This window comes from Entelurus aequoreus, linkage group LG03, assembly GCF_033978785.1.
Source record: "Entelurus aequoreus isolate RoL-2023_Sb linkage group LG03, RoL_Eaeq_v1.1, whole genome shotgun sequence".
NCBI classification, from domain to species: Eukaryota; Metazoa; Chordata; class Actinopteri; order Syngnathiformes; family Syngnathidae; genus Entelurus; species Entelurus aequoreus.
The window spans coordinates 46,314,793-46,327,292 of record NC_084733.1 but is presented as its reverse complement, the minus strand read 5'-3'; the positions used below and the strand labels follow the sequence as shown (position 1 = coordinate 46,327,292).

Below are 12,500 nucleotides of genomic sequence, written 5' to 3'. Positions count from 1 at the left end.
ACAGTGATACACTTAAGACCCTTGCCTGTGCCCTCATACAGTGTCATTTTGACTACGCCTGCACCTCATGGTTCACCAGTATCCCCAGGCCACTAAAAACCAAACTGCAAACTTCCCAAAACAAGCTGGTGAGACTCCTGCTCAGACTCCCATACAGGACTCACCTAACTCAAGCCCACTTTACCAAATTGGGATGGCTTAGAGTTGAGGAAAGAGTACACCAAAACGCCTGGTATTCAAAATACTCAGAGAAACTGTCCCCAAGTACCTGTCCAACTATTTCACCAGAGTAAGTGATGCTCACAGGTACTACATGAGAGGGAGTTCCTCAGACCTCGTTCCCCCCAAATTCAAGACTCTCATGGGAAAAAATGCATTCTACTATTTTGCCACCACACAGTGGAATGCACTACCAACAGACCTTAAAATTCAAACTTCCCTACTAAATTTTAAAACTGCCATAAAATTATGGCTCAGCTCAACCTCTACCTGATCTGAACCAAAATTGATCCCCAGCAACTCTTCGAAGCATCAAACAGGGTGATATGTGGTTATAGTGTACAGTATATATTTTTTCTCATTCTGTTTTGCACACTCTTGGAGTCAACATGTGCATAGTCATGTACATAGTATCATGTACATAGTGTATATACTGTACCCCCCCCCCCCCACCCCCATTTTTTTTATATATTGTTGTTCAAATCACCTGACATGTATACTGTGTACAAGTGCATAATTTATCCATTTTTTTTAACATAATTGTTTTATATACATGTCACAGGTTATACAGTATATCCTTTATTATCGAATGTATCAAGCCTTTTGGCTTTTTGTGCCATCCATTTGCCTTTTTAAAGCATTACATGGATTCAATTCTTTAAGATGTCAATAAACTTCTCAAGCAATCAATCAATCAATCAGTATGCCTGATACTAGAAAATGCTGAAACATACAGTGAGTCTCCACTTTTCAAAATGTGGTAGGTCAATGCTAATTTACATTGGCTTCGCCATAGACATACTACTGATTAGCATTAGCAATTTTACTTGGCAATTTCAACTCCTCCAATTTTGATAGTGAAAACTGCAAATAAGATGCACATTACTATCAAACCGCTTGTGTTTAATAAGAAAATTGTTTACAGTATAAACACCTTTTAGGGTGCAACAAAATACTAGACTCAGTTTATTGGGAAAGATGACTTCCTGACAAGGCTACACACTGTAGTCTATACACTATTGCCATCTTACATTTTCGAATTGCAACTGCATGCAACATCTCGTACAAAATACTTGCACATGAGACTTAGAAGTGTACGAAATCAAAATATAACAACTGGACAGCACAGTTATCATTGTTTGTTGAAAAAAAAAAGTTTTTATTTAACAAATTAACATTTATTAACTAATGAAAACACACTAAAGTACGTAAAATTACAAAATAAAATATTTAAATTAAACACTCAGGAGCCAGTATTATTTATCAGGGACAAATAAATTGTGTGTTTGACCCTTTATGGTACGAAATATTCTATCAATGATTTCACTTTAAACGAACAAACTATTTGAATGGTTCCCTCATAATGAGTTCCATCTGTTTCATGTTTCCTATGTCCTTCACTGGTCCCTCAGTAAGAGTAATGTTGTTCCCATCTATGTGAGCAGTTTTCTGTAGTGCTAATGTACATCAGGGTTTTTCCCTAAAGTCCAAAGTATTCTCTGGAATACAGAACCAAGGTACTGCCAATACCTGACAATGAAAATCTGGAGAATGGGAGAACATTTGTTGCTGTTTATTTTGCAGTTAAGCTTGCTGGAAATCTAACATATACCATTACTGTCTTCCAGCTAACTCAGGCGGCTCCCTCCAAGGTCCACACACACCTCAATCTTCTGGCAGCAGTTCCACAGTGGAATGTGCAGGAGAGCTCATTCCTCCGACACGTGCGGCCACCCCTCTTGGACAGGTCGCACCCAACAGGTACCTTCTCTTTTTCTACACTTACTGCTTGTTTATTTGGATCTTGACTTAGTGCATTTTCCACCATTGCGGCATCAGTCAAGATTCATTTGGGTCATAGTTTACGTTTCATGTAGCTGTATCACTGTAAAATGTCTTGTGACAGGAAGGGGAAAGTAGACTTGAGACTTGATCATTTATGATTGGAAGATGAAGTCATGAGCTCATAGGTTATTCCACTTTACAACAGAAGATATCAGACATTCTTTCTGATATGATCCTTGATTTTTTTCAAGCAAAAGGAATCATGTTTTTTCACCATGTAGTAGTTTTTTTTAGGACTGACACAAGCAATACATAGAGCAACACAATTACATGTGTATCTTGCCTCTTCTCGTGCAGTCAGTTGGGATAGGCTCCATCTTCTCTGTCATATCCCGATGACAGAGATAAACTAAATAAACTGCACGAAATGAACTGATTACCAGTAGTAAAACTGTATTTTCTTAGCATTTAATGGTTGCATTCAATTGTGTAGAAAAGGCTCACATAAAAATATTGAGTAAACGCAATGCATTTCAGTTAAAATCAAATATTGTGTTGTGTGCCTGTGTGCGTGTATATGAATGTGTATTTGTATGTATATATGTATGTGTATATTGATGGTATGGTATCAGTTTATTTAGAACATGCAAACATTTACATGTGATACGTCATATAGCTTGCAGATTCTCATTTCTCTTTACAACATGTCCGAAAAGGAGTAAGATGTAAGGCTTATTTAATCCTATCCCTTTTCTACTTCATATCAATTTCTAACACATATCTTCACTTCCTGTTCTCATCTTGTAACACAGTTTACATTCTATAGTGAAATCAATTCTGATTCTCATAATGATATGAATCATACACAAATTTCAATTAAGTTCAAGATATTAATCAACATTTTTCTTCTTTGTACTTAGTAAACACTTGTAGCTTGAGCAACATCTTGAACTGAGTCATATTAGTACAATGTTTGATTTCTTTGCTCAACCCATTCCATAGTTTAAGTCCACATACTGATATACCATAAGTCTTAAATGTTGTACGTGCAAACAAACAAACAATAAAGACAATATAACATACATCCTTAAACGTGGATGCATATGCAAAAGTGCAATATACTGTATTTATCTGTACAGTAATCTATGTATTTATATCTGCACCTTATTGCTCTTTTATCCTGCACTACGAGCTAATGCAACGAAATGGCATTCTTATCTGTACTGTAAAGTTCAAATTTGAAGGACAATAAAAGGAAGTCTAAGTCTAAGTCTCTTAAGATGTTTTAAAATTAGATTTTTCTCTAAGGTTATATTTCTCTTCTTTTGTTGAGAAGAATTGTTGTACATTCTTGGGTAGCAGGTTATAAATAGCTTTGTACATAATTTTTGCTGCGTGCAGCTGCACCAAATCATACAATTTTAGTAATTTAGATTCCATGAAAAAAGGATTTCTATGTTCTCTGTATCCAACATTTTGTATTATTCTAACTCTCTTTTGTAAGACAGTTAGTGTATGTAGTGCGCTTTTGTAATTATTAATACACGTGTGTGTGTGTGTGTGTGTGTGTGTGTGTGTGTGTGTGTGTGTGTGTGTGTGTGTGTGTGTGTGTGTGTGTGTGTGTGTGTGTGTGTGTGTGTGTGTGTGTGTGTGTGTGTGTGTGTGTGTGTGTGTGTGTGTGTGTGTGCGTGCGTGCATGTATATGTACAGTATGTATATATATATATATATATATATATATATATATATATATATATACATATATATATATATATATATATATATATGTATATATATATATATATATATATATATGTATAAATATATATATATATATATATATATATATACATATATATATATATATATATATATATATATATATATATATATATATATATATATATATATATATATATATATATATATACAGTACACTACCGTTCAAAAGTTTGGGGTCACATTGAAATGTCCTTATTTTTGAAGGAAAAGCACTGTACTTTTCAATGAAGATAACTTTAAACTAGTCTTAACTTTAAAGAAATACACTCTATACATTGCTAATGTGGTAAATGACTATTCTAGCTGTAAATGTCTGGTTTTTGGTGCAATATCTACATAGGTGTATAGAGGCCCATTTCCAGCAACTATCACTCCAGTGTTCTAATGGTACAATGTGTTTGCTCATTGGCTCAGAAGGCTAATTGATGATTAGAAAACCCTTGTGCAATCATGTTCACACATCTGAAAACAGTTTAGCTCTTTACAGAAGCCACAAAACTGACCTTCCTTTGAGCAGTTTGAGTTTCTGGAGCATCACATTTGTGGGGTCAATTAAACGCTCAAAATGGCCAGAAAAAGAGAACTTTCATCTGAAACTCGACAGTCTATTCTTGTTCTTAGAAATGAAGGCTATTCCACAAAATTGTTTGGGTAACCCCAAAATTTTGAACGATATATATATATATATATATATATATATATATATATATATATATATATATATATATATATATATATATATATATATATATATATATATATATATATATATATATATATATATATATATATATATATATATATATATATATATATATATCGTTCAAAATTTTGGGGTTACCCAAACAATTTTGTGGAATAGCCTTCATTTCTAAGAACAAGAAGTGTGTGTTAGTTGGAGCCTATCTATATTATTTATTTATTAAGTGTTTGACAATGAAATCAAATAATGTCAAGAATGATGTTAATGAATTATTGGATGTTTTAGATTTCATTGTGATTGACTGATTGTTTTCAGCTGTTTACGCTCCTACTGGTGAGCCACTTCCTCCTCCTATAATTAAGAAGACAGGACAGCTGGGGGCCCTTTGTCTGTCTATCATGTTGAAGGAGTGAGGAGTGAAACAGTTTGTTTACCGCTAAACAAGCCACGCTAAAACAACTTATTTTGAAGCCACGCTAAACAAGTTACTTTGAAGCCACGCTAAATAAGTTATTTTGATTATGTTGAAAGTCAACCACGGAAAAAAAAATTTTGTTTGTGAAAATAAATCATGATCATTTTGAATCTAGAAATATCTCTGCGAGTGCTTATTAAGGAATTTAGTGAGTCAAACCCCTCCTCCTCAAGACTACTCTGCATTACTTTATTTTTATTTTTTCGAAACTTTTTTGGAACGCAAGAGTAGCCGTTACAAGTAAACAAACTCCACTGAAGACCCAAAAGACCAACCAAGATCGCTCTGCACAGATGACAGCCAGCAGCCGGCGGGCCGTGAGTAAAATCAGCTGATGACGCAATGAACGCAATGAACGCATGAACGCGCCGCTGCGCTGTATGGAATCATTCGAACAGATTGTGGATGTGAAATGCAATAAAACAGGATGTTGGAAGGACATTTAAGAATGAAATAAGTGGACATTAAATTGAGCTGTGTGATTACCTGGAATGATGTCTGGCACACCTGAGACGGCAGCTGAGCACGAGGACATGCTGAGAACGCGCATTGCTTCGCGCAGAGGCAGACTGGGCGCGTGCACGAGGAGGCTAAATGAAATAAAGACTTTGATGACTGATGTTAGAAATGCTGATAAAGTCAATGATGCATTTGAAGTATTTAAAGGAGCTGTGGATGAATTTAAAAATGCTCACAACTTTGTGCAAGAATTCTTATCGGAAGAGGAAAAGGAACATGATTATTATGACTGGTATGAACGCAGAATAATAAATTTGAATTATTTTATGAAAGATGTTGAAACATGGAAAAGAGAAATTGCACAATCAAAAGTTGGACCACTGGACAGCATATCAAATGTATCTCACAAATCAAAGTCTGCCACTGGATCAAAAGCCTCCAAATGTTCCTCAGTATCCTCAGAATTAAAAATTGCCAAAGCGGAACAAGCTGCCACAATGGCTCGAGCTGCTGCACTTAAGGAAAAACACACCTTGCAACTGGAGGAAACAAAGCTTAAAGCAAAGATGGAGCAAATGGAGTTGGAAGCAGACCTCACAGCATCAACTGCTAAAATAGAAATCCTTCAAAGTGATTTAATTCATGAAAGCCATGATGTGGCTCAGGAACCTCCAGGTGATGGCATGACTGAATATTATGATTCTCACCATGATACAGAAACTATGGAGAGCAATGTGGACTTTATAGAGTTCGGTGCAATACCCAAGACCCCACTTCACCAAACCATCTTATGTCTCCATAGACCTCTACTTAAAAGAAACACTAACACATCAGAAGATCTAAATAAACCTCAAGACAAAAACGCAACTGAAAAACACAAGACCCAGATTGTAAATCAGACTCAACCAATAAATCACTCTGTACAAGATAATGTGGTTATCAATGCTGCTCATGATAACTTGGATATGGTTATTCAAAGACAAAGTGACATCGCAAAACTCATTGTCTCACAGCAAAAACTGTCTCTACTACCTAAGGCTGCAGCTAACGATTATTTTTCTATCGATTAATCTATAGATTATTTTTTTCGATTAATCGGTTAATCTATAGATTATTTTTTCAATTAATCTATAGATTATTTTTCCTTTTACCGATTATTTTTTTATTCAAAATGAAGATGAAAAAATAAATGTAGGCCAGTTTTTTCAAAAGGCATGGCTTTTATTTAAAAAAAAAAAGAAGTATGGCCACTCAGTCAACATTGACAACAACATGACTAAATATTCTGTAACAATGTAAACATTTAAAACTTTTAACCTTTAACAAAATTAAAAGTAGCTTATTTGCTTTTTAATGTGGGGACGGCGTGGCGAAGTTGGTAGAGTGGCTGTGCCAGCAATCGGAGTGTTGCTGGTTACTGGGGTTCAATTCCCACCTTCTACCTTCCTAGTCACGTCCGTTGTGTCCTTGGGCAAGACACTTCACCCTTTGCCTCTGATGGCTGCTGGTTAGCGCCTTGCATGGCAGCTCCCGCCATCAGTGTGTGAATGTGTGAGTGAATGGGTAAATGTGGAAATACTGTCAAAGCGCTTTGAGTACCTTGAAGGTAGAAAAGCGCTATACAAGTACAACCCATTTATCATTTATTATCAAATATAAAAGTCAACATCCAGTGCAAATCTTAATATTCTGCAATAGTATAAGCATTTCAAAAGTAAAAGTATTGCTTATTTTGCTTTAAAATGTGCAAAAATAAAGATAAACATCCAATGCAAAAAAGTTTATAACGAAATATTCTGTAACAGTGTAAACATTTCAACAAAAGTGAAAGTATTGCTTATTTGCTAAAATGTGCAAAAATAAAGATAAACATCCAATACAAAAAAGTGCCAATCTAAATATTCTGGAGCACTGTAAACATTAAGTATTGCTTTTAAAATGTGCAAAATAAACATCCAGTCCAACACAGTACACAATAACCAATTCTACTCATTCCAGTGAGTGACTAACAGTTGTAATGAAGAAAGGTTAGCATGTCTACATGCTCTGGTTCTTTTCTTGTTTACAATATTCCCAGCAGCTGAAAATAGGCGCTCAGAAGGGGTCGATGTGGCTGGAACTGAGAGGTAATTAGCCTTCACCTCAAGCCAGGACTGCGAATGAGCTGAGCTGCAGTTTAAGTTTCTAGAAGGTCAACGGGCTCATAGTGATGTTACTAGTAGTTGACTGGGAGGTGTTTATTATCATTTGGGGAGAGTCTGCTGCCTGATGCTCACCTGCTAAACACCTATCTGCTCGACGCTGAAGCGCTGACTACATGCGCTCTGAATACACACTGCTGATTGGCTGGTAGCGCTCTGAATACGCACTGCTGATTGGCTGATAATGCTTCGTGTGTACCAATCAGATGGTTGTGTGGGTGGGACAATGCTGCGTGCTGAGACAGGCAGAAGGAGCGAAGCAGCTTGTTAAGACTTTAGCAGCTAAAGTTAGCTTTAGCTTAGAAACTCGTTCGGTACACCCCCGTACCGAACCGAAAGCCCCGTACCGAAACGGTTCAATACAAAACACGTACCGTTACACCCCTAGCAGATACAAATGACACATTCATGTTTTTGTGTAATGATGACAACGTATGCTCACGCGGACGATTGACTAGTTGATGGTTGATGGTTTTCTTTTCAAATGTTCGTTCATAGCCGTTGTGCTGCTATGATAGGCCATTTACGCTCGACACAGTGTGCATACAACAACATTATTAGGCTGTGTATTGAAATACTCCCACACTTTTGACGACTTTTGGCGTGATTTTTCCCCTCGCTCGCACCGCTCGCATCGTCTGCTTTGCGCTTCGCCATGACGGTAGTGTGACGTAAATATGCGACGCGTCGACGCACAAAAACGGCGTCGATGTATTTATGTAACCGATGACGTCGACTACGTCGACGCGTCGTTTCGGCCTTACTACTACCAGCAAGAGAGATTTCGGTGTTTGATGGTAACCCACTGGCATATCAGTCTTTTATCCATGCATTTGAACACTTGATTGAAGACAAGACTTATAATGATCAAGACCGGCTCTACTACCTTGAGCAGTTTACCTCTGGTTTGCCAAGAGACTTAGTTCGCAGCTGTTTGCACATGGAAGCCAGTAGGGGCTATAATGAAGCAAGGCGCCTCTTAAAAGAACATTTTGGAAATGAGATGAAAATATCGGGAGCTTACTTGGAAAAAGCCTTGAATTGGACAGCGATTAAAGCTGAGGATGGGAAAATGCTGCATGCATATGCACTGTATTTGAGAGGATGCTGTAATGTACTGCAATATTTACAGTATTTGGAGGAACTTGATATCCCATCGAACCTAAGGCTAATTACATCCAAACTACCCTACAAACTCAGAGAAAGGTGGCGAAGCACAGCTTATGAGACACAACAGAGAACCGGCAGGAGAATCAGATTTCACAACTTTGTGGATTTTGTGGAAAAGCATGCCAAGATGCTTTTGGATCCGTTGTTTGGAGACATTCAGGACCAAATAACAATGAAAAGGCCTCTTCCAAGAAGCACAAGTGAATTAAAACCAATCAGCCAAAGACACAGCAGCTTTGCTACTTCAGTAGCTGTGAATATAAAGCCAGCAGGATGCACTGTAAAACAATCATCTGTTCCACAACAACCTGCTCAAACCACACCCAGTGGTATCATCCCTTCATGTGGATATTGTCATGGCAAACATGCTCTGATTTACTGCTCACAATTCAAAACAGTCACATGACAACAAGGTTGAATTTTTAAGAAGGCAAGGATATTGTTTTGGTTGCCTACTAAAAGGTCATTTAAGCAAAAATTGTAAAAGAAGATTAATGTGTCATGTTTGCAAAATGAAACATCCTACTGTACTTCATATTCCAAGTGAAAAAGGCCCAAGACAGGAAAATCAAGCAAAGTCCACTGCTGAGACAGAAGAAACCCCTATAAGCAGTACTCTTGTTTCAGCCGGTGATGCAACCGGGGCCGGGAAAGACTGTGCACCTGCAATCATGCCAGTCAGAGTTAAGACGGCAATCATGGAGGACGACTGTGTGTGTGCTTACGACTCGACCTGGGACACAGAGAGTGATGGAGAGGACCAGGCCGCAGATGGTCAACATCGTCGATCTAGTCGAGACAAAAATAAATCTGGTTGGACTTCAGAATCGTGGCATCACACGCTCAGAAACATGAGGGCAGCAAAGGACATGCAGAACTACAGAAGAGGATACCCTAATCTTGCAGATGAAGAGTGCTCAGAGGACAAAATGAAGAATTTGCAGTTTTACCTCAATAAATTCCCCTCTTCACCCGATAATGTCTACATTGAATCGTTCCTCAAAGAATGGAAGAATGACTACAAAAAGCTGGAGAGTGTTCACTCATACATTCAGTGGCTGTTTCCACTCCGAGAACCAGGGGTAAACTACATGGCTTCTGAACTCACCAAGAAGGAAATTGAGGCCTTTAAGAGTAATGAGGATGCAAAAAATAGGCTAGTGGAGTCCTATGAACTCATGTTGGGCTTCTACGGCGTCCGCCTGGTTAACAAAGAGACGGGTGAAGTGACACGAGCAGACAACTGGAAAGAGCGCTTCAGGAACCTTGAGCAGAACATGCACAACAACATGCGCATCACTCGCATCTTAAAGAGTCTGGGCGAGCTAGGATTTGAGCACTATCAGGCACCGCTCGTTCGCTTCTTCCTCGAGGAGACTCTGGTCAAGAAAAACCTCACCAGTGTTAAACACAGCGTACTTGACTACTTCCTGTTTGCGATTCTGGATAAACAACAACGCCAGGAGTTGGTGCGCTACGCCTACCTTCACTTTGAACCAAAGGATACATTTGTGTGGTGTCCCAGGAAGATTCAGAGGCAGTTTAAGAAGTTCAGGAAGAAAGAAAAACATCGGCATTCTTCTTCCACAAAAGACCATTACGAAGATAAAGAAAAATCACGGACTCCACCAAGGACAAGACCATGGACCATGGAACAAGGAAACATAACAAGACCATGGACCATGGAATAAGGAAATATATAACAAGACCATGGAATAAGGAAATATATAACAAGACCATGGAACAAGGAAACACATAACAAGGCCATGGACCTAAGACCATGGAACAAGTAAAGACATTTCCAGATGCCAAAGGCTTTGTGAGAAGTGTTTTGGTTAAAACCAAGACCAACACGGTTCAACGACCAATAGATGAACTCTGCCTGCTAATGGAAGCAGCTTGATGGACTGAGGGGGGCTTCGGTTCTCCAGACTCGATGACCGCTTCAGATATGACTATGGACTTTGATGAGACTTGACTAATAACTCAAGTAACTTAATTAATTTTGAATTTGAAGAACATAATTGTTTGTATTATATTGTTCTATTATGGCTCCTGTGAATATTATTATTTATGTAATTGTTTTGCTAAAGCACACAATTAGGGGCCGGGATGTTGGAGCCAGTTGGAGCCTATCTATATTTATTTATTAAGTGTTTGACAATGAAATCAAATAATGTCAAGAATGATGTTAATGAATTATTGGATGTTTTAGATTTCATTGTGATTGACTGATTGTTTTCAGCTGTTTACGCTCCTACTGGTGAGCCACTTCCTCCTCCTATAATTAAGAAGACAGGACAGCTGGGGGCCCTTTGTCTGTCTATCATGTTGAAGGAGTGAGGAGTGAAACAGTTTGTTTACCGCTAAACAAGCCACGCTAAAACAACTTATTTTGAAGCCACGCTAAACAAGTTACTTTGAAGCCACGCTAAAACAACTTATTTTGAAGCCACGCTAAACAAGTTACTTTGAAGCCACGCTAAATAAGTTATTTTGATTATGTTGAAAGTCAACCACGGACAATATTTTTTGTTTGTGAAAATAAATTATGATCATTTTGAATCTAGAAATATCTCCGCGAGTGCTTATTAAGGAATTTAGTGAGTCAAACCCCTCCTCCTCAAGACTACTCTGCATTGCTTTATTTTTTCGAAACTTTTTTGGAACGCCAGAGTAGCCGTTACAATATATATATATAGAAGCGCGATATAAAATCCAATCCATTATTATTATTATATATATATATATATATATATATATATATATATATATATATATATATATATATATATATATATATATATATATATATAGGGGGGGGGGGCTATAAAAAGATGTAAAACACACTGATTTTCAGTTTAAATTTTGTCATTATAGCTTCAATATGTTTTAGATTTATTTTTAGATTTATTTCTATAATCATATTTGGTTATAGAAAAAAGATGTAAAACACACTGCTTTTATGTTTAAAATCATTTGTAAGATCAGATGTAAGCACCTTGCTTTTCAGTAAAAATTCTGATATATACGGTATATAAAAATTCTGATATTTAAAAATTATATCATTGTATTCTGATGTGTGTGTGTGTGTGTGTGTGTGTGTGTGTGTGTGTGTGTGTGTGTGTGTGTGTGTGTGTGTGTGTGTGTGTGTGTGTGTGTGTGTGTGTGTGTGTGTGTGTGTGTGCAAACATTGGTAGAAAAAATATATTATATAACTTAAAGAAATACAATCATTTCGTAGGAATACAACTTTATGAGATTGTCATTAAGTATGTTCTTAAAATCAAGTTCAATCTGGTTTATTGTTAATTCATTTTTATGTTTTTTTCTTGATTTTAGTTTTTCCCAGTTTCAATAAACCTTTCCCCTTTAATCTTAAATGCCCTCTGGAGGGCCTTCACATACTCCCAGGGGTACTTATTCCTTAAAAACAGCAGAGCTGTCCTCATTGTGTTTTCACATAGTATGCTGCATATAATCATACTATCCATTTGTGTGGTGCAAATGTGAAGGTATGAGAGAAATATAGAATAAAAGAAAAGTCTGCCCTGTGGTCTTTAGTCTTCTATAACAGTGGCCCTTGGCCCTCAATATCTGGCCTTTATGTCATGCTAATATTACAACATCTATTGATATTAAATAATTGAAAAATGGTTAACCTTTCCTTCCTCTTCTCCTGTCCCTCTGTTCCCGTGCCCCCTCC

General features: G+C 37.2%; 2 protein-coding genes across 6 annotated transcripts in view; both read left to right on the top strand.

The window, feature by feature from the left end:
• The window catches only part of arid1b (AT-rich interactive domain 1B), a 692,248-nt gene that overhangs the window by 660,440 nt on the left and 19,308 nt on the right, over positions 1–12,500 (top strand). For all 5 annotated transcript variants that reach the window (XM_062041960.1, XM_062041959.1, XM_062041957.1 and 2 more), the window contains one exon: positions 1,848–1,980. In XM_062041960.1, the coding sequence (XP_061897944.1) occupies positions 1,848–1,980 (133 nt within the window). The remainder of the gene's footprint in view (positions 1–1,847; positions 1,981–12,500) is intronic.
• On the top strand, positions 9,077–10,537 carry LOC133646516 (opioid growth factor receptor-like). Its single transcript, XM_062041961.1, has one exon. It carries the CDS (start codon positions 9,289–9,291, stop codon positions 10,483–10,485), a length of 1,197 nt encoding a protein of 398 aa, XP_061897945.1. The 5' UTR covers positions 9,077–9,288; the 3' UTR covers positions 10,486–10,537.

Bases quoted from the DNA above. Each gene is read 5' to 3' on its own strand.
- LOC133646516 (XM_062041961.1), top strand. From the start codon at position 9,289: ATGTGTCATGTTTGCAAAATGAAACATCCTACTGTACTTCATATTCCA.